The 24,924-nt window shown below is 47.7% G+C and overlaps 1 protein-coding gene across 1 annotated transcript; it reads right to left on the bottom strand.

Moving 5' to 3' along the window:
• Positions 1 to 2,397: 2,397 nt before the first annotated feature.
• On the bottom strand, positions 2,398 to 11,793 carry LOC119140753 (endothelial lipase-like). The gene is made up of 10 exons (XM_037372326.1): positions 11,670 to 11,793; positions 11,322 to 11,512; positions 10,405 to 10,584; positions 9,650 to 9,761; positions 8,268 to 8,492; positions 7,573 to 7,815; positions 6,930 to 7,050; positions 6,146 to 6,361; positions 5,129 to 5,221; positions 2,398 to 3,524 (listed from the first exon to the last, which is right to left on the bottom strand). Exons 1-10 carry the CDS (start codon positions 11,743 to 11,745, stop codon positions 3,503 to 3,505), a joined length of 1,479 nt encoding a protein of 492 aa, XP_037228223.1. The 5' UTR covers positions 11,746 to 11,793; the 3' UTR covers positions 2,398 to 3,502.
• Between the last annotated feature and the right edge of the window lie 13,131 nt (positions 11,794 to 24,924).

The raw sequence follows: 24,924 nt of genomic DNA, 5'->3' as shown, positions 1-24,924 counted from the left end.
TCTTACAGCACCGGCCAAAGGGGTGGTGTGACACTGGGAGATGGGGGAGAAGCAAACTCTGAACAGACTTTGTGTTCAGCTTCCCTTCCAAAGCGGGAATGCAGGGGTCTACTGGGTTGAAACATCCCGACTGCTGCTGCTTGCTAGAGCGGGTGCCTGCACTTGGATGCCAGAGCTGGGGCAGCCCCGGCTGGTGGAGGGGCGAGGGGGGCTATAGAGCATTCCCCGTGCGGGATGCATTGTTCCTCCAGAGAGACAGCCTGACCTTTGGTGGGACCCAACTCACAGGGCTGAATGGAGTGGCTGTGAAAAAGCGATTCCCAAATAAACCTGGGGGAGTGGGAGGGATGCCAGGCTGACAGTGGTCAGCCCCACAGTGGGTCCAGCTGGCAGCCTCAGCCCTGCCTGGCACAGGTTTGAGATGTGCCTGCTGGGATGATCTGAAATTTGTTACAGACTTAAAAGGGGAGCATGTGGGGTTTTTTTGTTTGTTTGTTTTCAGTTCTGTGGGTTTGGTTGTGCATTAGCTGAGGGAAGCTGTGCAGGGATGTGTGTTGATGAGCAGCAGGAGCAATGCATTTGGGAGCCTGCATCTGTTGCATGACGGGCCAGGTACCTGGAGGGGGGTGCCCATGGATGCAAAAGAGCTGCAGCCTGTTCCTCCTCTCTTGTTAGCTTATATACTTTACCCTTTTCCTTGTAGAGAGCAGCTGGATGTGAACAAGGCCTGCCCCACTTGTCCTTGTGGGGGAATCACCCTGCAAGGGGCACCAGCCCTTGTGCTGCAGCTGTATCTGAGAGGTAGCATGCACAAAAATGAGTCCCAGATGTCTGGAATCACATCTGGTATTAGTGTCCTTCTTTGCACAAGGTGGAAGGTAGCCCCATGGGAACACGTTGGGGGGAAAAAAACCAAACCTCCAGCTCTGGGGTGTAGAATAATTGGGAGCCCTACAAGCATCAAACAGCCTCCCCATAGCTCAGCCAAACCTGCAAAGGTGGTTTCCCTTGTAGCCAGCCATCGCTGGGCTTTTCATAGGAAAAAGTTAACTAAGTGATTTCATGTAAAGCTGCCACAGCTCAGAGGTATTTACTTTGTTTGCAAAGTAATTCTGTTGCTACTGGATTTGTGCCAGGCATAGGCAGGGCGCAATGAGAGGTTTCCTTAAATTTGATGGTGCGGCTGCTGGAAAAACTTGGTTCATGGTCAGATTTGGGTAAGTTTGCTTAAAAGGGTTCACCAATGAGGTAGCCGTGAAATTCAGGCAAAGGTGAAGCATTTCGGGGGGGGGGGAAGACATTTGATGGAGGAAAAAAGCATTAATGCAGGAAATCAATGGAGAAGAGGGAGTTTGTCCTAACTTGTCCTGGTGTGGCAGCAGTGGTCATTCCAGAGTTCACGGTATTCACTGCAGTAGCCACAGACAGTAAATAACACAAAATGTTGCTTTCTCCCAGCTAAAAGCAGTAGTGGCATTGCTGTGGCTGGAAAAAAAACCCAAAACAAAACAACACCCAGGGTGGGAAGAGAAGGTTAATGGTTTTGGTAGTCTCACCTGCTGGATGTGTCTTATAGCCATTGTGGGGAGGGGGTGGACAGAAAACCCCTCTACTGCTACCTAAATGGGGAATTTTTATTTTGTACATTCACTTGGTAAAAAGAAAAAAAGCAGTCTGGCACTGTTGAAAACATGTCCTCCCTGCTCAGCTAAAGTAGAAGTAAACCTGTCATGTTTTATGATGGGCAACACAGGAGTGGATAGAGTGACTTTGCTCCATTCCTGAAGGTACTAGGGGCATGGGTGGAGGGAACAAGCCCACCACAGTAGTGCAGCCTGAAGAGGACCTGGAAGGAAGGTGCTGCATAAAGGCACCTGCTTGCCAGTGCCCACCTGGCCGCTTCATTGCCTTAGTGTCCTCATCCTGCTGGTCTCAGTGACCTGCAGGAGAGGGACAAGGTGGCCATCTACTGTTGTCCTGGCAAGGCACATCAAAGATTATAGTAGATCAGTAACAAGACTTCACTGATTTTTACTGAAGCCCTTTTTTTTTTTTCTTAAGTCTTATACTGTTACTCAAAACCAAAATGTTTAAAACTTTACATATGTACAAAATCCACAATATACACACAGGGCTTTGAAACCACTCTTAAGTATGGCACAGTGACAAGTCACAGATACATACTAAAGGCTTCAGTTATTAAAGCCTTTGCATAAAACCATGGGGGGGGGGAAGTCTCCAACTGTGCTTTCTTTGGTTGGATTGAAGCTCTACAAAAACTCAGAGCATTGCAGGTCTCAAAAGGACTTGCTAAGTCTTCAGAACTCTGTGCACCACCTGTCAATGCCTTTTTTGGGATTGCCTTTCTGCATGCCAAAAGTTCAAAAGAGTTGTTACACCAAGTCTCCTTCCAAAAAAGAAAAAAAAATATTCTAGTTCACCTCTAACAAGGTCCACTCTGCTGTAGCAAACAGGACAGCTGTAGAGTCTGTCAAACTGGGCAAAGCCATTTTGCCTGGCACCAGGAATCAACCTGGGATGTTGGGGCAGTGAGGTCAGGGTGTCATCTGTTTGGCTCAGTGAAATTCTTTACACATAAATAAGGTCTTAATTATGCACTGGTACTACAGCAGCAGCTGAACAGAGGTGAATGCATTCTCAGTAGTTAAAAAGGCCTGGTGCAGAGCTCTCCTGAGGCAGTGTGGTTCACTACCTTCCTCTTCCCCTGCAGTCAGTGGAAGGGCAGTGGCTGTTTGCCTCTTACGATGAGACCAACACATGGGATGGGGCAGCCTCACTGCAGGCACTGACCAGGGAGCAAGCTGCCATCTCCACCGTGCTCTGCCCCAGGTCCAGGGAGGACTGAGTACTACCTTCTTATAAGGTAACATAGTGAGACTTCAGTATCAGCCAGACACAGAACAGATTATTTTTAAGGCAAGCAAAGGACAACTTGAAGTTAAGTGGCATTGTGCTTATTCCCACCCCTCCCCTGAACAACCCCACATGCTTGACCTGTGCTGGTCTCATCTTCCTACAGCCCATAGTGCTATCACACCCATGGTAACTCCTAAACTAGATGCCAGTTTGTTCTTGGCAAGTCTGTTGCCAACAGCCTGATGGGCAGTTAGCATGGTTATCTTCTCAACTCCACTGGCAGGTAGACCAGAAGATCATTGCTGAGATCTAGATCTGTGAAGATCTCGTCCATAGTCCTGATTAATGGGAGCAGGACAAGAAACACAGCATGCAACAGGTCAAAGTAAGGTTAAATGCACAAACCAGGCTCCTTGGGGAAGGGAGAATGTAGTTTTAGTTACTCTAGGTCTAGGACCACAGTCCATCAATTGCTCCTCAGTTTCTTGTATCTGATCCAAGATGTTTTGTCCTGAAGAGCCAGTTGCTTTAAGTGCTACTGAGCTGGATTTTTGCCAAAGCATCTTGCCATCTGTGTGGTCTTCATGTATCTAGGTTGCTCAGTTGTGAGTCTTCAGAGAATTCTTCAGAGCAAATTTGAGATGGACCTGGGAAAAGCAGAGAGGGGGAAAAATAATCTAGTTAAATGCAGAAGATGAGTAATAAAGAATTCCTAAGAAACTCTCTGGGACACTAAGAACAGGTTTAGACAGTACAGGTTGGTATTTTATTTTGTCAAAGCAGCACTTTGCCCAGTAGCTACTAGATGAGAGCCTGAAGCAGGCATTATGCATGCAAGCAGGCTGCAAACAGAAACTACAGGTCTTTATGCTAGACTCTGCCTGTTCAGATCCATTCAGGGTGGACAGATGTTAGTAGACTCAATCTCCAAGTAGGGAACTGTAACCTTCCAGGGACTTGGCAGGAACGGAGAGCTGAGCAGCAAGTAATTGCTTGTGCTCTCTGGGAGGAAGGACAGTTTCCTAGAAACCAGAGTGTGTTGGAGCTCAGCTCTGCTCCTCTGCCTCATGCAAAAGCTGTACTACTGTGAGTAAGCAGGAAGAACACATCTGCCAGCAATTCTGTTTTATGGGGGTTACAGAGTAGCATATCAAAACAGCCTTTTTATTGTACCTGCAGGAATGTTGACTTGATCTTTCAAGCCTTGTGGCAGAGCAACAAGTTTTTGCACAGGGTTTTCATTCACAGAATTGTTTGCTACTGTTTGTAGCACAGCTTGCTGGTTTCTGCCAAGCCTGGAACAGTATCAGCTCGCATTTCTGAGTCTCAGCTCTGCAGCCCAAGAGGGTTGTGCAAAGCATGACTTCCACAGGGCTTTGCTAGCCCTAACAAGCACTTCCTCTCCAGATTAGAGGTGACAAAGCTTTAAGTTTACAAACTGAAATTTAAGAGAGGTCAGAAGGCTGGGCTCCATCTGAAGGAGACTATAATTTAGTCAAACGAACAGGGGTTCATTCAAAAGATGACTAGAGGCAGTCTGAAGCAATCAAACTGTCACTGCTGGGACCTGACTTACTGGAAGTCATCTCTGAGGACTGATCCTCAGCATCTGGAAAGTCCCCCCAGAGGTTAAGCAGGGCTGAGATGCTCTGGCAACAGCTGAGTTTGCTCTCTCCTGATCCAGAAGAGATTAGCACAGCCAAAGATGAAGTGTCAAGAGTCAGTCCTGTAACACCACGGCAAGTCCTCAGTGGTGCCTTACTCATGCAGTTTGAGCTCAAATTTTAATCAAGGCATTTCTTGGCAGCTCAAGGTCTCCTACCAGGCTGAAACGGTCTTTAAGGCAACCCCCTGCACTCCTAGCTTTCCCCTCTTTTACAGGGCAGTTAATAGATGCCTCTAATTAGCTCTCCTCTATTGCACAGATCTTGGGTATTGGTAGCACCCACCATGACAGCAAGCAGACAGGCTCTTTAGGCCCAAGGACTGTGTTACATTCTTACTACCAAGTTGGTGTAAAGGTACAAGATGACAAACCAAGATCAGAAATGATGATAACATCACCTAGTTAGTGATAGTTAAGGGGCATATGTGAAAATTCAGTCTAATAGCTGGGGATCTAGAGTAGAATTATTCTTTTTTTGAAAGAAAGAGAGGTTCCAGGAGTCTAAAGGAAAAAAAGAAAAGCTCCACTCATCCCAGCACAGCCACATGCATCAGACAGGATTTCTCTTTGCTGACTTTTCCCTACCTTTTTCGCCATTCCTCTGTGCACTTCACAAACCAGAGCTCTTTGCCAGGAGTTATACTGGTTAGCTGGGAAACCTCCACACAGAAAGCAAACCTAGGGGGAGGAATGAGAAGTCAAGAGGAGGTGCCTGTTGTCTCAGTGATTAACAAATAACATGTGAGATGGATTGCAGCTAATTCTAGGACAAGTTCTTTGATTTGACATCCCTCCTGTGGAGCATCTTGATATGCCATTAGCCTGTTGAATGGCAGTTTCATTTCCTGCTTTAATATTTTATTTGGGGACCCTTGCTTCTACTATCCCTATGTTTCATAGATTGTAGAAACCAGGATGCACAATACCTTAGAGATGATAGGTGATGCTTATTTAAAGCTCTGAGAAATGTGGGAAATTGTCAACATCAACTGTTGTTCTTTGACAGATCTGGGTTATGTTCAGAACAAGATTAAAACAAGATTTGGGAGTGCAGTACTACGTGCTTGGCACCTTTACCTCTTGTTGGTTGCTCAGGTAGCTTTCCAGTTAGAGATCTCAGAGGAGCACTACAGTGTTTAAGGAATTGGTGCCACCCTGTTACCGGTTGCAGTTTTAGGTCTAGCTGGTTGTGCCAAATCAGCACATTATGGCTGTAAATAGCCATACTTCTCTATGCTTCAGTATTTTTGGTGCAGTCAGTACTTTAACCCTTCAGGTGTGACCTAAACCATCTTGCAGTAGGCTAATTTAGTCCCCAAGGGCAGAAAAGACAGTGTCACAGTATTTAAATAAAGCAAAAGAATGCCCCAGATCTGACCTGCAGTGCCTGGTTTTGCTTAAAGCCTAGTTCACAACCTCACACTGGCATGTAACCCGCTCTGCTACACCATGGGGGAGCATTAGCTGGCAACACTAAAACCAAAAGACAGCTCAGGATACCAACTAAGTTCAAAACCCCAGCTTCATTTGCTAGATTCTGAATATTTCTCCTTTTGATTGAAGTTTTGAGCCAGCTCACATGCAGTCTAATGCAATTATTACCTCTGTTGCGTTTCCCCAGATTTCACGCGTATACGTCTGATATGCAGTTCCTGGGAAGACTTGGCAGGCCAATACCAGTAGCTCTTCAGCTCCTTCCATAGATCGTACCATGAATGAGATGTTCCCTCCCAGGTGAGCTTTATTTTTAGCAGTTCACCTATTTCTTCAGTATAGACCAGGAAGGTGTTAGTAGCGTTTAGGCCAATTTGATCAAGCCTGAAAGACAAGTAGAGACTCAGCATTTCTTTGCTATAGAAGCATGCCAGATGCTCATTCATGCCATGCGAGAAGTTAAACAGAGCCCTCGGAAGCTTATCAAGTGTTCCACATCCAACTCACCAGTTAATTACTGATTACACTAAAGAAAGTGAGCTTAGATAGCTGGTTCAACACAATGCATCATGTATTTGGCTCAGCCATCCTTCTATAGCTTAGGGAGGAATGACATGCCTTGTGTTTTTTCTGGTAGAAGTTAAAGGAGGTCAACAATACCTCCAGAGAGATGGGTGCTTTCAGACTACATCCCAATGGTAGAGAGGAAAAGCAAAACAAAGTACTTCAACAATGAGCTGTGAAGGCTAATATGTAGAAGACCGGGCACATCAAATTGCTTTCTCAGCAATAAATTATAATTAAATTACTGGATGAAAAGTTTATTGAATGGTGATGAAGTGAGGCTGCTAGGCTTGGGCACAATGCTAATGTAACCAGAGGAAAAAGAATGATGCCACCTTATCTAGTCCAGTGGCCTTCTTAGGTACATACAACAGGCCAGGCAACTTACATTTCTAAAGAAACAGGCTTAGAGTCTCCATTGGTGCCATGAAGGGTGACTGAGAAAGTGGGATCAGTCTCTCCCAAGCTCATGTAGTTGAATATGTGCATTTTCGTCTGATAATGGTAGACTGGAGAGAAAGAGGGAGAGCATAGATGGAACCAACTTTGTTGGGAGACAACATTGCTCAGCATCACTCTGTGAAACAGTGTTGTCTAGCAAAGGCTAGACCCTTCTTTATTGAGACATCATTGATCGCTTTTTCCTGCCCTTACTGATTACACAGTTGACATTTACACAACTACAGCAGGTCCACTCTGTAATGGAGGGGTGGAGGAGGGAGTTTAGTAGGAGGGCTCCTCAAACCTACTGTTCCAAGGTTGAGGTGGTCTGGCAGGTATGACATGTGAACTGCAGTCCTGCTCAAAAGGCTGCGTGTCCTTATGGCCCAAGCCCTGTTGATCCCACACGGATGAAGTAGCACAGTAATGCCACAGGACAGCAATGCAGCCAGCTAACAGTGAAAGACTAACGCCTGGTGCTGCGCTGCTTTGAGGTGGTGCTACTCTTCCACCTCTACATCTTTCCTGACATTGACTTTGGGAGCCTGCTCCTAGATGAGACTATGTTCTTTCTAAAGGGGAAAACATACCTTTGAACGGCATGTCAGCTCTTGTTTTTAGGTACATCTTGCTGGTTTTTTTGTTCCATGTCTTCCTGGTGTTGTAGCCAATGCTGTTGCAGTGGTTCTTCCGGCAGCTCAGGCAGATGCCCTTCTTGAAGCGACTGGAATCAGCACATTGAAATGCAAAGCTCTGTTTGTCTTGGTTCACGAGAGAGTCCACAAAGAGGTGCACAGACCGCTCATGCTCACATTTAACAACTTCACCAATTGCTAGAGAAGCAGAGTTGCAAGGGATACATTTTGTTTAAGCATTTGTCACCCTGGCAGTTGGTAAGATGTAGTAAGCTGTGCCTTTTTGTAGCCTGACATAAGCTGACCATGGCCAAACTTGAACATTTTTCTAACAGCAGCAATTAGAGTGGTTAGTGGAAGACACCTGAAGAGGGCTGTTCACTTATTCCCTACCATGAAGGGAGCTTTAAAGAGGATTCTAGACCCAGCATAAGATGACCATAGTTTATGATCAGGTGTTAGAGTGAACATGCTACTTCAGAATTAAAAGCAGGTCTAGCTTCTAGCAACTACCTCCAGTAGTACAGGCAGTTTAGAAGGAAATGTAGTTTTCTCTGCTCTTTTAAATCAGATCACCCCCCAGCATCAACCCAAGTCTATTCATGAGGAGTCTATGCTGACCAGAGGCAAAATAAGTAATGAGAACTTACTCCCATAGGCAATTGCTCCCAAGACATCACTTAAACCGCAGCCAGGCTGGAAGTCTCCCCCATTGGGGTAGATGTCAACATGGCCTACAGGCATCTGGATCCCAATGCTAACACCTAGTGTTTCCCTTGTGTAGGTGTGAAGGACATCCACAAAGTTAGCATCATCAGGGGAGAGGCGCTTACTGGGGTCCGCTCCTTCAAACATAGGACCAGCTGGATCCAAGCCTGGTGTTAGAGACAGTACGCAAGATGCCAAGTAAGAAATTGGGTTATTTCATACAGAATATAGCCAGGAACCTGCTGCTGGCAGCCCTCCCAACCAGGTGCTACACAGTCCCTGCCTCATTGCTGATACTGTCCCCCAGGATGTCTTCACCCATGGGCTCCTGAGGGAACAAATGGAGATGGTCCATAGCGCTTTTGGTGCAATAGAGCCCAGTTGTAGCACCAGTCTGCTCTACAGTGATGGCTTCAGATGGCTTGTTGGAAGTAATGAGTCTTTGCTAGGTCACAGTGAAGAGAGATTTCAAGAGGCAGCAGATGACTGAACACCAGAAGAGATCTAGTACCCCACAGAGACCCCTGGTAGCCAAAGCTGCCTTGGTGACATTTAGTCTCATTTTCAGACTGGACATATGGAGGGGGCAATACAAGTTTAAGCAGCAGCCTGGTAAACCCTGCATCTGAGATCCCATGGTGGCTTGGGGACATTCTGATAACTTCTGAGCCTGACACCCAACCTGAAGCTGAGCCGTTCCCAAACTTGACTGTTAGGTGATTTTCCTACTTAACTAGATAGAGATATTTATTGCTAGGCTCTGAGGAATTCTTACCACCAGTGCAGTGTTTAAATGCTGAATGCAACCCCTTGTACCATGCCTTAAGTTCTCACATGTTGGAATCAGCTTTCCTCTGGAGTCAGAAGCATTCTCTTCAAGATGTTTTCAGAATGAGGGGCCAGGATGGTTTTGGGGTTTTTTGACCAAATATCCATCCAATGCTGACAAATAGCACTCAATAGCTCTTGCTTCCACTAGTTTATGAGCTATAACTACAAAAACAGTATCACCCACAGGCTTAGGATCTGGATAGTGAAAGCTTGAGCTGGACTTGTTTTGAACTCACATTTAACTTTAATATACTCAAGACTGGGTTGTCCTCTGAGAGGTTTTTCATTGAACTCCCCTACATTTGGGGTTCAAAATTAAGGTGCTTTCTCCTGTGAGGAGACCTGTGCTCCCTGCTGCTGCCACAAGCAGGAAACTTGTAATTTCTGAGTGAGCAAGCCCAAAACAGCATCGCAGCAACACAGGAAGTGAGCCTTTTTGGGGAAACTCAGTGCTGCTAAGGAAAGGTAAAAGATTGTTTAAAAAGCCACTTGCCTGTAATTCTGCCTATTGTCCCATGGACGTGGTTACCAGCAAAGCCAGCAACATGGGCACCCAGGCTGTACCCAATCAGGTGGACGTTCTCAAGCTGGAAGAGTGGGTTCTCCTGCAAGAAGGAGGGAAAAAAGATAATTTGCCCCCTTCTTTTTCAGGGCAGCTAGCACCACTCCTATCTGCGGGGTAATTCTAAGAGGAGTGTGGAGGGAGGGGGCAGACAAGCATGCTTTGTTCTTTATTTCACCAAGACAAGTATAAGAGTTGAACGGTTTGGATGGCACTTGTGGTTTGCTCCCAAAGTGCCCAGCTTCCAACCCTGTTTATGATATTCTTTAAGCAGGATCTTCCTTCAGGGAGCTGCCAGCAGACCTCAGCGCTGGCCATGGACTCATGCGCCAAGTGTAGCACCGTGGACCTGCTCTTCCACCCTCTTGCCAAGCTAATGCTGATTTTGCATGCCCAACTCCAGAGTTTAGGTGGCTCAGACAGGACTCCTAAATTTGAAGTGCATTTTAGCATCACTGAGCCCAATGGGCTGCAAAGCAGCATCTCCAAGGACAGCGCAGAAGCGCTCATGCAAGGGCTGAGCACAGCACCTTAGCTATGAGCCATTGCCCCAGCAAGCCTGGGGATTGGGATTACACCAGAGCCTTCCCCACTCCACCAGCCTGGGAGCTGGGGCATACTCCATTCTCTTGTGCAACAGTCCCTCCCAGAGCGTTACAACAGAGACAGTTCTTAACTCACATTACCTGTAACCAATCAAGCAGCCTTGCTATGCTTCTTCCAGCAATCTCGGTGTTGTTCACAGCATCAGTGTAGAGCTGGTGGGCAAGCGAAAGCCAATCCGCTACAACCACATTGGCATCCTGCTCCTGCTCCTGAAGAGCAGACACCAGGCTGCCCAGCCAGGTTTCAAACATGCCGCTCATCTAGAAAGAGAAATGCAGGTGTTAGTTTCCAGCTCACAGGATCAAGATTACACATTCACAGTTAACTTATTTATATATCATTTACATATTCTGCTCCAGCTGTATGCTGCTCCTCTGCAAGCCCTGCTACTTCTCATCACTACACTAATGGTGTAAGAAAAACAGGTTTTGAGAGACTCTGGCAGTAGTCACCTTGCCTTTTAAGGCAGGAGGGAAGAGGCATTCACTACATGCCACCTTATTGCTCTTTTTCTCCAGTTCCAGAAACTCTGCTAGATTGTAAAACTCTTTTCCATCCCTGGCACTGCTGTTTGCCTAAGCCCTGGCTGAGCCAATAAGACCCCTTATGCCACATGCTCTGTCACATCAAATGCAGAATAAAGCCTGAGGGTGCCTGCCTGCCCTCTGCTTCTTGAGCCAGGGGACCAGGCAGCAGGAACGGAGGCAGCCACAACATCTGCAGGTGCACATCAAGCCTGGTGCCACCTTCCTGGCGGTGGGTTAGTTGGGTTCTGGGGCAAATCTCAAGTTGCCTTTTGTGATACAGCGAGTTGGGATTGTGGAGGGAGTTTTTTTGCTCCACAGAGCTCAGGTGCACCTCCTGGGAGGTCACAGCACTCAAAAGGTGAGAGGTTGTCCCTGATCCCATGTATTTTAGAGACGTGGGGCAGTTTTCTTTCTGGGAGCGGCCGGCTCAAGTGCTGAGCATTGCTCAGAGTTGCACAGGATCTACTCACCGTCCAGCCGTGAATGATGAGGAAGGTTTTAGCTGTCACGTTGAAGCCGCAGCCCTCCAGGCGCTGGCCTATTATGAGCGGGCAGCCGTCCTCCTCAGAGTCACGCGTGGAGCGGAGATGGAACCTCACCTGCGGCTTGGCCGTTGACACCCGCTCCCGCCCCTCCGCCAGCGGCTCCGCGATGGTGCCATCTGCACAAGCAGGGGGAGGAAGGGTCAGCAAAGCGCCCAGGCCGCAAAGGCCCCCACCGGCCTCCAGCCTCACCCAGCCCAGGAGAAAGAGAGCGAGCGAGAGAGAGCCACCCACCCCCCGTAGGAACCCGTCACGCGTGGGCCGGCGCTCATCCACCTCCTCCCGGCGGCACGGCCCCCGCCGCGCTGAAGCAGGTAACACCGGTGCAGAGGAGGAGGACAAGACTCCCCATGGCTGGGGCAACCAGCGGTGGCGCCGGCGGGCGGCGGGGCCCTTTAAGGACGCGTGCGGGGCGGTGCTCGTGGCCCGATGGGGCCGGGCCTGGTGGAGCCGGCCGGTAGCGCCGCTCTCATTGGTCACGCCTTCCATGACGTCAGCGAGAGGCTGCATGGGAGGGCGGGCTGGGCTCGCGTGGGGGCGGGCGGCGGGAGCGCGCCACGTGAGGAGTGCCGCGGGGGCCGGGGTGCCCGCGGGTGGGCGCGCGGCGGGGCACGGTGGGGGGCTGCGCCTGCTGCACGGGTGCCGCCGTGGGTTTGTGGCTTTAGGCTACGCCTGGGGGAGCCCTGGGCCTTTGCCACTCGGGATGCGCCGGGCGCCGTGGGCGCGAGGCGCTTCCCGAAGGGCATCACCTGGCTTGCTGCCTGGTGACTTCTGTAGTCGTATTAGTGATTCCGTCGTTGGTTTTGAATCCTCCGTTGTGAAAAAGTATCTGTTTATTCCTTTTTTTTATTATTACCTTTATTTTTGCCAGTTACAGGTCCATCACAAAATATTTCGGTTTATTCTGCTGCCATCTCAGTGCGTGCAGTGTGAAGGCAAGAGGTGATGCCATGGGACATGCAGCTTTCCTGGTCTCTCTTTATTCCCCTTCCTCGGTGCTCTGGCTCCTTCCCTTTCCCTCTAAACCTGCAGCAGAAAGCCAGGAGGAGGCACCAGGGCCTGCGGGGAGAAGGCAGGGAAAAGGTGCAGGGGAACGCCTGGCAGAGATGAGGAGGAAAAGATTGAGGCCTAAACCCAGTCAACAGCAAGGGAAAGAATGGGAAAGCAAGTACAGGAATTGCTTTAGCCCTCACTGATGGATACTGATGGAGATAATTGATCTGACTTTCCAGCAGCGCTTTCCCAGAGCTCTGAGTTCATTCCCTGCACCCCTCCAAGCCTTGCTCAACCTAGCCACCTCCCAACTCCATGTAGGTTGGCAGGTGGGCTAGATGGTCGTTGTAGGTCCCTTCCAACTGAAATATCCCATCCCATCCTATCCTATCCTATCCTATCCTATCCTATCCTAAAAGCTTTTCTGATAGTTCTTGTGTGTGCAGCAGGTTGTGGCTGGAAGTGCTACTTTCCTCCTTTTGGGGTTCATTCCCAGAATCTCTTCATTTCTGACTACATGTTCTGGGAGCTAGCCAAGCACCTCCTGTTTCAGGAGGCTGGAGATGATACTAACTAACTGCTGCTCCCCAGCGAGCCTGGGTTTGAGTGGAGTGTCCTGTAGGACACAGCCTCTCCCACAGCCGTGTGGTCCCTCTCAAGGAGCAGCATCCTGACAGCAGCAGCCTAAAAAAGAAAGGACAGAGATTTCTCAGCTGCTGGCCTGCAAGCAGATTTACTCCTGCAGGAAATGAATCAGCTAAGCCTTATTATCAAACGCTTCATTATTTCAAAAAATTCCTGGTGCCAACAAAGCCCTGCTAGACTGCCAGCCACTGCAACATCTTCTCATTCTTCCTCCCCTGCCTTTGCATTCAGCTGTTGTGTCCTCCTTTTGTCTGTGCAGAGCCAGGCTCTGGGAGGGGGTTCTCCTCTTCATCTCTGGCTTCCAAGAATGACAGTAGCAGTGAGAATAGCTTAGCAACAGCAAAGAAGGGCACATCAAAATAATTCCTGGTTGCTTTGGCCAAAAGGTGATGATCATTTGGGGAGATGCTCAGGAACTGTTGTGATGGGCATTGTATCAATGTGCAGAGTACAGCTTTGCACTGATCTCTCTGTAACCCTAATGGCCTGGAGAGAAGGCGGCTCCCACCCAAAGCTGCTTGGAAAATAACAGTTTGTTAAGCCTAATAATTTTAAGGAGAAATTCCTAGTTTTGATTAATTTTTCACTGGGAAAGATTTCATAGCTCCCAGATGGAATTTTTGGATATTGTAATAAGTAATAAATAATAACCCAGGGTGAAACGGATAATAATCCATCTTAAAAGAGCTGGAAGCTCAATATTTACAGCACTTGGAGGGACGTTGGAGGCTTTATCCCAGCAGCTGGTGTGAGTAGGGCAATGCCCGGGGAGACAGTGGCTGTTCTTGGAGGCATTTTTCTGGCTCTCTTAATCTCTCCCCAGCTCCATTCCCACTGTGATTTCCTAAAGATCTCAGTTCAGTCCAAAAGCAGAACAGGAATGTTTTTGAAATCATTTTTATAGGAAACAGGAAAATAGCCTGCTCAGCTGTAGTCACAAGCCCTTTGCAAGTGGGTGCCGAGTGGCTGGGGCCGGTGTTGATTTCTGCTTCAGCACCAAATGTGGTGAGTCAGAGCAGAGCCATGAGATGTGGAGGTAGAAAGGATGTGAAAGGAGATAAGCTTCCTTCTCAGTAGCAAAAAGCTAAAATCAGTATCATATGTAAATTAATACGCCAAAATATTTAAAGGTCTAGAGTCTGGTGATGATCTCAGGGAAGGATTAGGCAGGTTTCTTCATTGGCATCATTTAATTTGAGAGGTTTCCATGTCCGTGCGTCTGGCAGTGACACTTTCAATGCTGCTTCCGTATGAGCAGAACATCTCAGACCTCAGTTATGGCCAGTATGTTCTGCAGGAGCTTGGCATCTCTGATAAAAACAGGCTGTCGCCGTCCTGCTCACGGAGACTGAAGTCGGGAGCCTTCTGCAAAATAATTGTCTTTAATGCTCCTATTTCCTTGTCTTTAAAATGAGCATGGCAACACCTCCTTTCCTTGCAGAAATCACAGCAAGAAGTATGAATCATCAAAGAGCTGAGCATTAAGGGAAAAGGGAAAATCCTTCAGCATCACACAACCTCTTTAAAGACCTGCAGAGGTAAATTCTGGTGTGAGCATCCATGGAGATCACAAGGAAAATAAACAGCAGCCTTTTGCATGAACAGCGCTGCTGACATTGCATCCCTCATTCTCCCAGGGATGACCTGCTGTGGGAAGAGCAGCAGAGAGTATTTTGCTGCCCGGAACAGGGTACCGCCACCTCGGTGAGCGGCTGCAGGAGAGATTTGCACAGTACTCCCACAGCTGAGGTTGCATGCCATTGCGTTTGCATCGCTAGGAAGGAGGCAGTGGAGCACTTGGCTTGAGTGACCCCTCCTGATGGGGAAAAATTGTGGCTCTTGGGTTCGTGGGGTGCTTGTTGCTGAAAGCAATGGAACAACAAGAGTCAAAGATGTTCCTGTTAGGGATTGCTTGTTTGCACAAGCCCAAGATTGATTTTATTGCTTTAGGTGAGATATTCAGTGTCAGGGAATTTGCTGTTCTGCAAATTTTTAATTCCACGTTTAGAAACCTGAGAGTGTTTTACACACCCTCCATTCTTCCTGCCTGTTTTTTCTCTATTTTATTTCTTTTTCTCCAATGAAGGAGGGAGTAGGATTTGCAAGATAGGAGGAGGGGAGAGAAAGGGATTGTTCTCTCTCTCTCCTTTTTTATTTTTTTAGCTATAAACCAGTTTTTCTTTTCTGTTATAAAACACAGCCTAGGCCGTAGAATTTAATGGGATTGGTGTTAGTTTCCCTCTTGGCTCCTTCTGCCTAATTTGTTTCTGAGATGATGAGAGAGGAGGGGTGGAGATGGGGCTGAAGAACAAACTGAGGGAGGGAAGGGCTGCTTGGATGGCAGCAACCTCAGGGTGCACTGAGCTGGGGTGAGGGCCTGGGGAGGGCCCCCACAATGGGTGGGCGTGCAGAGCTGGCTGCATCCAAAGGGTCTGCGGTCCTGGAGAGGCAGCTCTGCAGTAAAACAGCATCCCAGGTTAATCCTTGCATCACCTGGTGCCTGCTCAGCCCAGGACCTCTTGGTTTGTCATCATCCCATCATGCCACTGGTTATTTTATACTTAGGGCTTCCTGCGGGGGGGGGGGGGGGGGGGGGGAAGATGTTGCTTATGTGGTGCAGCTTCTGCTTGGGATACTTTTGTTCTGTAAGCATCAAACTGGTGTGAAAACAGGCCGTGGTGTCTTTGTTTCACAGCAATTCCTTACCCCACAAAGTCTCTCCTCCCCTCCTTAGCCTTTCAAATACAGCCCCTCTGTGAACATGCTTTATAGGACCAATACTTCATATCCCTCGACATATCCTGCTTGCTTCCAGAGAGGCTAATCTCTATCAGGTTATGAAATCAGCTCACATGCTTCAGTGGCATTACCCACTATTGATATCCCCCCCCCATTCGATCCCTGTTGAGCTCTCTTTGTTGGAGGTAACCCCTTCTCCTACTTCTTCTAAGCTGATTTCTTAGGCCATATCATTCAAGTCTCACATCCCCATGGTATTTAGATGTAGTAAAAATGACTGGGGGGAAAATAAATGGCAGTCAGCGAGCCAACTAAACTGTCTGACTACTAATGAATGGTCCTGTTAGTTGCAAATTTACTTTACCACAAAGCCCCCAGCATGTAATCCTTAGATGAATGCCTTTGATCATGAGGGAATATTTACAGCTGACCCTGCCGGCAGTCTGCAAATCTGCAAAGGGCCTCCTGTCCCACATTAAATCCAATGGCATCTGTTCCTGGGTTCTTAACAAGCACATGCTCTGTTGGTGCAATGTTTGGGCTGTAGCACTCGTGGATATGTGGATACCCTGGGCCTTGAAGAATAAATTCCCACATTCCTGTGAAATGCTAATTCTTGTGAATGTTGTCACACAGGCAGGAATGTTACAGTTTGTACCTGCCTCCAGGCATCACCATCCACAGTGAGGTTTCCAGAAGGCTTTGATCCCCGCTGGCTGCCCCCTCCCCATGTTGCAGATTATCTTAAAATTTTACTGAATCCTCCTATATTTCATGTTTATCTAACAGCTAGTTATAAGAGCATTTTGATTTTAAGGAGTTAACCTCCATGTTAGAATTATGTTAGCACTTATTAACCAATGACATCTGAATCGCTATGCTGCTTGTTATCCAAGACTGTTACTTGAAGTCCCTATGCTATAGACCATAATAGCCTTAGTCTTTACTCTCTAGACCATAACCAGAGCACCCAGGTTCTACTGTGGACAGTAGAATCTGACTGATGGTAAAAGCCTTGTTGTAAGCCGGCTAGTTTTGAGAGTGCTGCAATGCTCATGCCTATTCCCTGTGTCCAAATGGACAAGGGTAATTCAGCAGCTTGTCATTCCCAGCGTGTCCTGTGGTATGTGAGATGGATCCAGATCAGTTGGCTGCTTTGTGTCAGACAGGAGACCCAGTGGTGGGCAGCAGGCCTGCTTCATCCACTCTGCAGACAAGGATGTCTTCAGGGCTGTGTCAGAGAATTATGTATATTTTTTTCTCTTCTTACACCTTTACCCAAAGCCTGTGCTTTTCCATCTAAGCCATATGAATGCCAGGCATGTTTGGGCTTGAACATGGACTTGGAGCCAAGCCTGCTGGCAGTGCAGAGGTGTTGTGGGTGGCCAGGAGGATGTTTGCTTCTACTCTTTTCTGAGGTCCTGTTTTGGTGGGGGATTGGAGAAATGTCTCAGAAGTTTGTGATCACTTGACCCTTCAGATGGTAGATGGTGAGCCCTCGGTGGCACTTCTGCTTTAACTCTCCTGCATCCAGCAAAGGGAAAAGATTAAACAAAATAATAAATTATTAACACTGCACCCCTGTGTTTTGTAAGTGGAGCCTGGAGCTATTAGAGTCCAGAGAGGAGTTTGGCAGGCAGTTGTTTGGTTTAGGGATTGCTTTAGAGCGCATATCCTTATCTAAATGCTTTTTCTTTAGATCTGCAGGAATATTTGGCCCAAGTCTGGAGTGGATGTGGTAGCACCATCAATGAGATGTACTCTACGCTCTGCTGGACTGCAGCTCAAGAGGAGACCGTAAGACCTGGCAGAGCAGGCAGTGGCTCTCCTGCCTGGTCAGATGTGTCTGTCAGACTGGGGCGCAGCTCTGTCTTTGGGCTCATTTCTGGTAATTAGCAGCTAAAAGGTCTTACAAGTTGTCATTTTGGCAGAGTAGTTATATACATAAACAATAAGCTGACATCTCCCCCTTTGCCAAAAGCTTCCTAGACTAAATCCCACACCAGTCATCTAGCGCTTCATTTTCAGCACTCCTAAATCCACTTTAAGTTGATCTCAGTGCCACTCAGGCTTTCAAAACTGATCCTGTAAATCTGGATGGACACAGAAATGAGGAACCTCTGAGCATGCCACTTAACTTCCCAGTGGCCTACAGAAAAGGAGTTATTTATTACACCCAATTAATTTGTTACTTACTTTGGCAAAGCCCCGTAAAAACATAAAATGTTAGTTCTCACCATTATTGCTAATTTGCACCCAAGCTTTATGGTTGCAAATCTCAGATAATTCTTTCTTCCAAGGCTGTTGTTGGGTCAGACAGCTCATGCACGCGCTGCCTCTGCAGTGTTGATTGCTGATTTGGCTGGTGTTTAGGAGATCCTTCAGCAGTGTTTTACTGTGATTGACATTGAATGGGAATGGTATTCTCAACCACAAACAAACTTTTATGTGTTATCTTCTGTTTTTCAGAAAAAGTATAACAAATAGTTTGGAGCACAGAAATAAGCAGCACAAGACGATGCTGTGTATCATCAAGGTCAGTATTGTTTGTTCTCCAGCACCCTGTTTTTCATTTACCCTCTCCTTTGAAATTTTTGCCTTCTCAAATCTGGGCAGGGCACAGTGCTGGGATCTTCCTGAGACAGGGGAAAGCCTGGAGCCATCCTTAGAGATACATGGAGCCTCTGTTTTCCTCAGATGTTGGCTTCCCTTATACTGACAATGTTATTCATTTCTTTTTTCACCAGTTTGCGCATTTAACTTTGAGAACCCATCAGTTATCCCATCCCTGAATTCCTCTGTGTCTCTATGAAAAGGGCATCCATCACATCAGTTTGCAAAGTGTGCAACATGATGATGGGAAAGAATGAGATGTCCCTGAGGATGCTGGTCCCCCACTGGGCTCTGCTTTGCCTTCTGGCTGTTTATTCCTAATTGCCCAACTTCTCCCATTTATTGTGTTTGTTGAGTGCGTGGATCGTATTGGGAAGAGTCAGTGGCTCTCTAATTAATTAAGAAAAGCTTGGGGCATTTCTTAGTACTTTGTACTCGTGTTACTGCCTGTGATGTATAGACATTGCTGATATTCATTCCAGGAACTCCTAGTCCAAGGACAGACAGACTAAGGTCAGGGCACAGGAAAAACAAGAGGGTTTTTCTGTACGGGCCAGTTATATCCTGGGCTGCATCACTGGCAGTGTGGCCAGCAGGGTGAGGGAGGGGGCTCTGCCCCTTTGCTCTCTGATGAGACCCCCCTGCGGTGCTGCATCCAGCTCTGGGGTCCTCAGCACAGGAAGGGCACAGACCTGCTGGAGTGGGGTCAGAGGAGGCCATGGAGATGATTAGAGGCTGGAGCACTGGCTGAAGAGGGCTGGGGTTGTCCATCCTGGAGAAGAGAAGGCTCTGGGGAGACCTTACTGCAGCCTTTCAACACTTAAAGGGGGCTTAGGAGAAAGACAGGGACAGAGCTTTAGCAGGGCCTGTAGCGATAGGACAAGGGAGAATGGTTTTAAACTCAAAGAGGGGAGATTCAGGCTATATAGAAGGAAGAAATGTTTTATGCTGAGGATGGTGAGGCACTGGCATGGGTTGCCCAGAGAGGTGCCCAATGCCCCTTCCCTGGCGACATCCAAGGCCAGGTTGGACAGGGCTCTGAGCAACTTGAGCCAGTTGAAGATATCCCTGCCCATGGCAGGGGGTTGGACTAGAGGGACTTTGAAGGTCCCTTCCCACCCAAACCATTCTGTGATTCTATTCTATGAATCTATTATATGTTTTGTATAGCAAGGGTGATATGTTCTAAGCAGAGCATGACGTAGGAGGTGTGAGTAGAGAGCTACTGGGCAGGCAGGACAGGGGAGCAGCAGCGGCCCTGCCCAGTTTGGGGTATGGGTGCAGGATTCATCCTGCTAACCCACTCCCCATGCATAAAGCACCTTCCTTGCCATTTGCGATGCAGCTCTGTGGTCTCTGCCTCCCATCCCTCGCCCGTGCAGTTGGTGTCACATCCCCGCACATTGCAGGTCCAGCCCTAAGCCATGGGGTGGCTGACGGCCCTGGGACAGGGTGGGAGCTGGAGGTATGCTGCCTAGCAGGGCCCTGTGTTCAGCAGATGCCTGCTGCAGCCCTGCCTGGCCATCCCTACCCATCATATGACCTTCACCAGCATGTGACTGGGCTGTGCACGCTGGAAAAACCATGCGGAGAAGAGAGGTTGGAGGTGAGAGGGTGGCTCAGCTAGAGAGGATTAGTAAGCATGGACAGATAAGGAAAGCTTTGAAAGAGGGGGCTTGTATCAGAGTTGTTGCAATAGTAAAGGAGGAGGTAGCTGGATGATTGGAAGAAGGAGGGAAGGAGCCAGGAGGGAGGGATGACCTCCGAAGTGACATTTGGGATCCTAGTGCAGAAGTCTGTGTCTTGTGGAGAGGAAGATGTTGCAATTGCCAGAGTGGGAGAGAGCAGAAACGTGAGGAAAATCCCTGACAATAACAGCAGGAAGGAATGAACACAGAAACCACACACCGGGATGATAAATGAAAATGTGTTGCTACAGACATTATTACATGTGGAAGAGAATGGATGTTCAGGGCTGTAGCTTCTTGACATGGCATGAGCAGAACCCTGTCTGCTGGCTGAAACTTTTCCACAGGTTGTGTTAATAGGCATCATCCAGGCTTGTTTCCCAGGCCCTGTGCAGATTGCTCCCTTGGCTCAGCACAGAGAGGGCTTCAGGGGTGACAAGGACAGGTCCTGCCCCAGGTCCCTCCATGCTGTGCCTGCCACCAGGGAGGTGGAGGTGCAGAAGCCCCTGGAAGAGAACAACAGGTTTGACTGGTTTATCAGCCCAGATAAAAACCAGATCCAGAGGAGCTCTTGGCCCGGGCAGCCGCAAAAAAGAACAGGTAATAACAGAGAAGAAGGCTTCTGTGATCCATTTTGGTTAGGAGGTGCAATGAAACAAAGAGATGAAGTTTGAGGCAGTGTTTCATAGTACAGGGCACATTCAGCTTTAGAAACATTGACAGGATTCACAGATCAAGAAAAGCTGAGGTTGTAAAGGGCCAGTGGAGATCTAGAGCAACCACCCTGCAGCTCAAAGCAGCATCAGCGTGAGCTGGTTGCCCAGGATATTGCCTCTGGCCAACCTGCCTCACAGGAATAAAAAAAAAAAAAGGTTTTATCTTATGGTGAAACAGAATTCCCCATATTTTAATTTGTGCCCAAATTGTGGATGCAAACTGTGGGCAATATCCCCGATTCCAGGGATATTTTTTGGTTTAATTAACCAAAAGCACGCTTAAAGCAGTATGTCTTGGTTATGAGCTAGAGAGGTTAGAGCAAACATAAGCCCAGGATTTAATTTATCCCAAATAGTGTTTGTGATCAGGCACTTATATGATGTCTTTATTTACTGCCTTAACTCATCAAGACAATTGGCTAGTCCGTTTCTGGCAATTAAAAGCCATGAACGAGCAGTCATAGACCTGCACAACCTGCGTAAATGGTTTGCTGGCATGAAATACACTGAATAAACACAAACTTCAGGTATGAGATTATTTAATCACACAGGAGATTTATTTTACTGGTGGTTCCCTTGCTGGGCGTGCAGGGGGTAGATGAGCCCGTAGCTCTAGGACAATATGCCGAAAATGTCAAGTATTAAGGCAATATCACAGATTGCTGTGTTTTTTTGTGTTGATTGTGCTCCTGGCTGGCTGGTTACCAGCAGCGGAGGGAAGGTGCTGTGCCTGCTGCATCACACTTCAGCAGTGGTGACAGTAATGACAGACACTCAGCTGTCTAGATGCTGAGCTCCCTCAGCTGTTTCCTCACCCCTGGGCTGGGTACAGTATATACACAACAGAAGTAAGCAGACTGAATAGATAACCTCTTCTTGTAAAGAGTTGCCTGTGTTTTAGGCCTCACATGGAATCAAAAGTGTTCCAGTTGTTCATGTTTTAATGATACACTTATGATGATTTATATATGTACACAAAAATATACATATATAGAAAATAACTTTCTAATATCTGCTTAAGTAAGGAACTTTTGGCTCCCTATGGAAGCATCTTTTCTTAAAAATCACAGGGAGGAATATATAACATAACTGAGCTCTTCAAGTGACCAGGACAGAATTACTGATGCAGAGCAAGACTCCTATAGTGTCTTGTCCTGCTGACGGTGGCCAGTCCATCTTCTGGAAATGCATCTTCTCCTTTTCCAAGCCCACAGATCTTGTTCCTGGAACTTGCTGCCTGGGTTGGTAGATTTTAGGACACTGTTGTGGAGAGTGGCTTAGCTGGAGAATTCACCTACCATGTGTCCAAATGCCACTGATTTGCTGCCCATGGGAGGAAAAAGCAAACAGTGGGAGCAAGTTGTGCCTCTGGAGGAGCCACACATCTGGGAAGGGGAGTGCAAGAGTCCTTAGGCTGGTCAGGAAAGAGGATTTCAGGGAGAGAAGGTACAGGCAGCTGTCTGAAGGCTGGAAAGCTTCAGTGTTTCCAGCATTCAAGCTGTTTTCAATTTAAAATGTCTTTGTCTTCAAGATTTTCTGCTTTAGGAACCATTAGGGCAAGCAACACATTTATATGTAATTTTGTGAATGACAGTTAATATCCCCACATAACCCTTGGACTCCAAAAACTAGGTCTGTAAGACATGCCAAGAAATCTACAAAGAAGTTTGAGGGCTTGGCTTCCATTCCCGTGCAAAGAAATCGTCAAACCCCCCTCCTTCACACTTCAGATATGTGGTGTGTTTTAGTGAGCCAGAGTTAAGCTTGGCCAATCAGCCCCAATGGATCTGTCGCAGGGATTTTAGCCCAGACCCTCCTGTTGCTCCACCTGCCCTTCCGTTAGAGATTCCTACCCCCCAGCAAGGCAGCAGAGGCAGGTGTGTGCCTGAGCCGACAGCCAGGCGCTCAAGCTGTAACAGGGCAGGGGCTAAAAGTAATGCCCTGGCCTCTGAACTGGCTGGCTTCTGGGGTTGCTTCAGTCACATCTGCTCTGGCAGTGGCTGAACTCCAGAGCTGCTGGAAGGTGAGCAGTGGGTCCTACAGCAGGAAGCGAGCTCTCTTTTTTGGTTCCAGATCTGCTGTGAAAATATATCCCTGGCCAGTGGATCATCCCTCATCCTTGAGGGATGTTGGCTATGGAGGGTGTTTACTGATTGTCACTTGGGATGACGTTTGGCTTGGCAATTCCAGTAGCAGTGATAAGGGTGCTTGTTTATTCACAGCTAAAGCCACACAAGGACTTACTTGATACAACATTCCTGTATCCAAATGCTCCCCTGCTGCCTGCTGGGCTCTTCCAGGGCAGGTGAACAAGTGCAGCCTCCTTCCAGCCCCAGGAGGACATCCAGGGGAGAGGTGTGAAGCCGACACATGGTGGGCTGCTCGGCAGAAAACTTGCAGCAGGAAGGGTGGGAGCATCTTTGCCACAGAATAGCCTCTGGCCTCGTGGTTAGGATGTGGCTTTGAAACCTCTCACAAGAAGAAAATAGAAAGTGGGTCTCCCACATGCTGGGAGTGCGCTGTGTGGGTAAAAATGGGCACGATCGCTTTCTGCAAGTTTCTACCTCAGGAGATGGTAGGCACCTTTGCTGCCCTTGTGGTGAGCCCTTTGCAGGAGGATGCTACCAGCAGGAACTTCCAGAGCACAAAGCAGAGGAACAGTTTGGGTCTGAACACAGTTGGATCTTGCTTTCAGTGCCTGCTGAGAGAGTGAGGTCTTCCTGGGCACGCACAGCACAGTCACCAGGGCTGGGTGGTATGGACAGGGGAGCCTAAGAGGGATGGCACCAGGGGAGCTTAAGTCCTATAGAGTTGAGATTCTAGTAGGATTAGGAGGCAGCTGCCTCCTATGCAGTTTTCAGGAACATGATTTTGGACTTAGGTGCCTAAATTTTCTCATTAGGATCCAAAAGCTCTTTTCGAGTCAGCTCATGCAAGATAAATATCCAGCACCAGGGGAATAATCTGGGTAAATCTCAACAAGGGCACATGCTCAGCTGCCTCAGCCCTGATCTCAGCACCAGATATATGCTAGGCTGCCTCTGAAAGCAGTTGTTAACCTCCCAACAAAGATGAAAATATGCATCTCATTTCCTGACACCATCCGCAGAAGCTCCTACCTCTACACTTCCACCACTGCAAGCCCTCAGCAGCTGATTGTAAATGTGGTGACGCAAGTTGAGGCAGACTGAAAAAACCACTATGTCTGCGTGGCTGGGTTCCAGCAAAATGGCCTTTATTGTTTATACAAACTATTTATATATCTTAGACAGTGCAGGTGTTAGACCCTGATAGGGTTTTGTGTCCTTCTTCTTGCTTGCTATTTGCTGTTGCTGTAGGTGCCCGTATGCTGCGGTTCTAAGTTCCGATTCTTCACACCCTGTTCACATACCTGACAATTTGTGGCTGTCTTAAAGGTACACGGATAAGTCTTTGAAGTCAACTAACTTGTCTGCAGACCTGCTGCAGACCCCAACACGTAAACAGTTCTACTTGTCGGGAAAACAGAAAACATAAGTAACAGAAAATGTGCCCCGTTTATTTTGGATTTAATTGAGGAACACAATGACCATGTGATAATTCCCATCATGTGTCAACTAACATTTCACACCTCTCTTCCAGCTTTCTCTGAATGTCTTGTTGCTTCTGTGCTCTACTGCTAAGAAGAAGCTGCATGTGAAGGTGCTTCCCATGGAAAGGCCAGTGTCCTCCACTGGCAGTACATGGAAGTAGGTATGGAAGAGAGTCCAGAAATGACAAAGGAGAGTTGCATTCATGTGCCCTGTGAGAGGAGATTCCCACAGTGTGTGGGGAAGGCTACGCAAGTCTTTGAGGAGCTCAGCTTTTTTGCTAGTTTTAATTTATTGCACCTGCAAACTTAGTGCTCTTGTAAATGTTACTGTTCTTGTTTCATAGGAAGGAGAACTGAAACAGTGTTGGAAGTCATTGCTGAGATTGCTTTTTACATATTTACTGTTTACTCGAAGTCATGAGACCCCAGAGGGAACACTTTTTCTTGTCTATTTTTCTCTAGTAACGCTTGACTTAAAAAGGCTGTCATTCATGGGTGCTGATCCTCCCTCACATTACCACTGCTCTGAGAGGGTTGTGTGTACTGAGCGGCTTCTAATCCCTTGG

Source organism: Falco rusticolus, chromosome W (genome assembly GCF_015220075.1).
Source record: "Falco rusticolus isolate bFalRus1 chromosome W, bFalRus1.pri, whole genome shotgun sequence".
Classification (NCBI taxonomy): domain Eukaryota; kingdom Metazoa; phylum Chordata; class Aves; order Falconiformes; family Falconidae; genus Falco; species Falco rusticolus.
This window is presented reverse-complemented; position numbering and strand designations above follow the sequence as displayed.

What these genes read in the sequence shown, in the direction of transcription:
- LOC119140753 (XM_037372326.1), bottom strand. Translation starts at nt 11,745, where the DNA reads ATGGGGAGTCTTGTCCTCCTCCTCTGCACCGGTGTTACCTGCTTCAGC. An exon ending in GGCTGCTTGATTGGTTACAG is followed by an intron (nt 9,762 to 10,404) that starts GTAATGTGAGTT and finishes TCCTTCTTGCAG; the next exon opens with GAGAACCCACTCTTCCAGCT. An exon ending in ACAGAGGAATGGCGAAAAAG is followed by an intron (nt 3,525 to 5,128) that starts GTAGGGAAAAGT and finishes TGCTTTTCCCAG; the next exon opens with GTCCATCTCAAATTTGCTCT.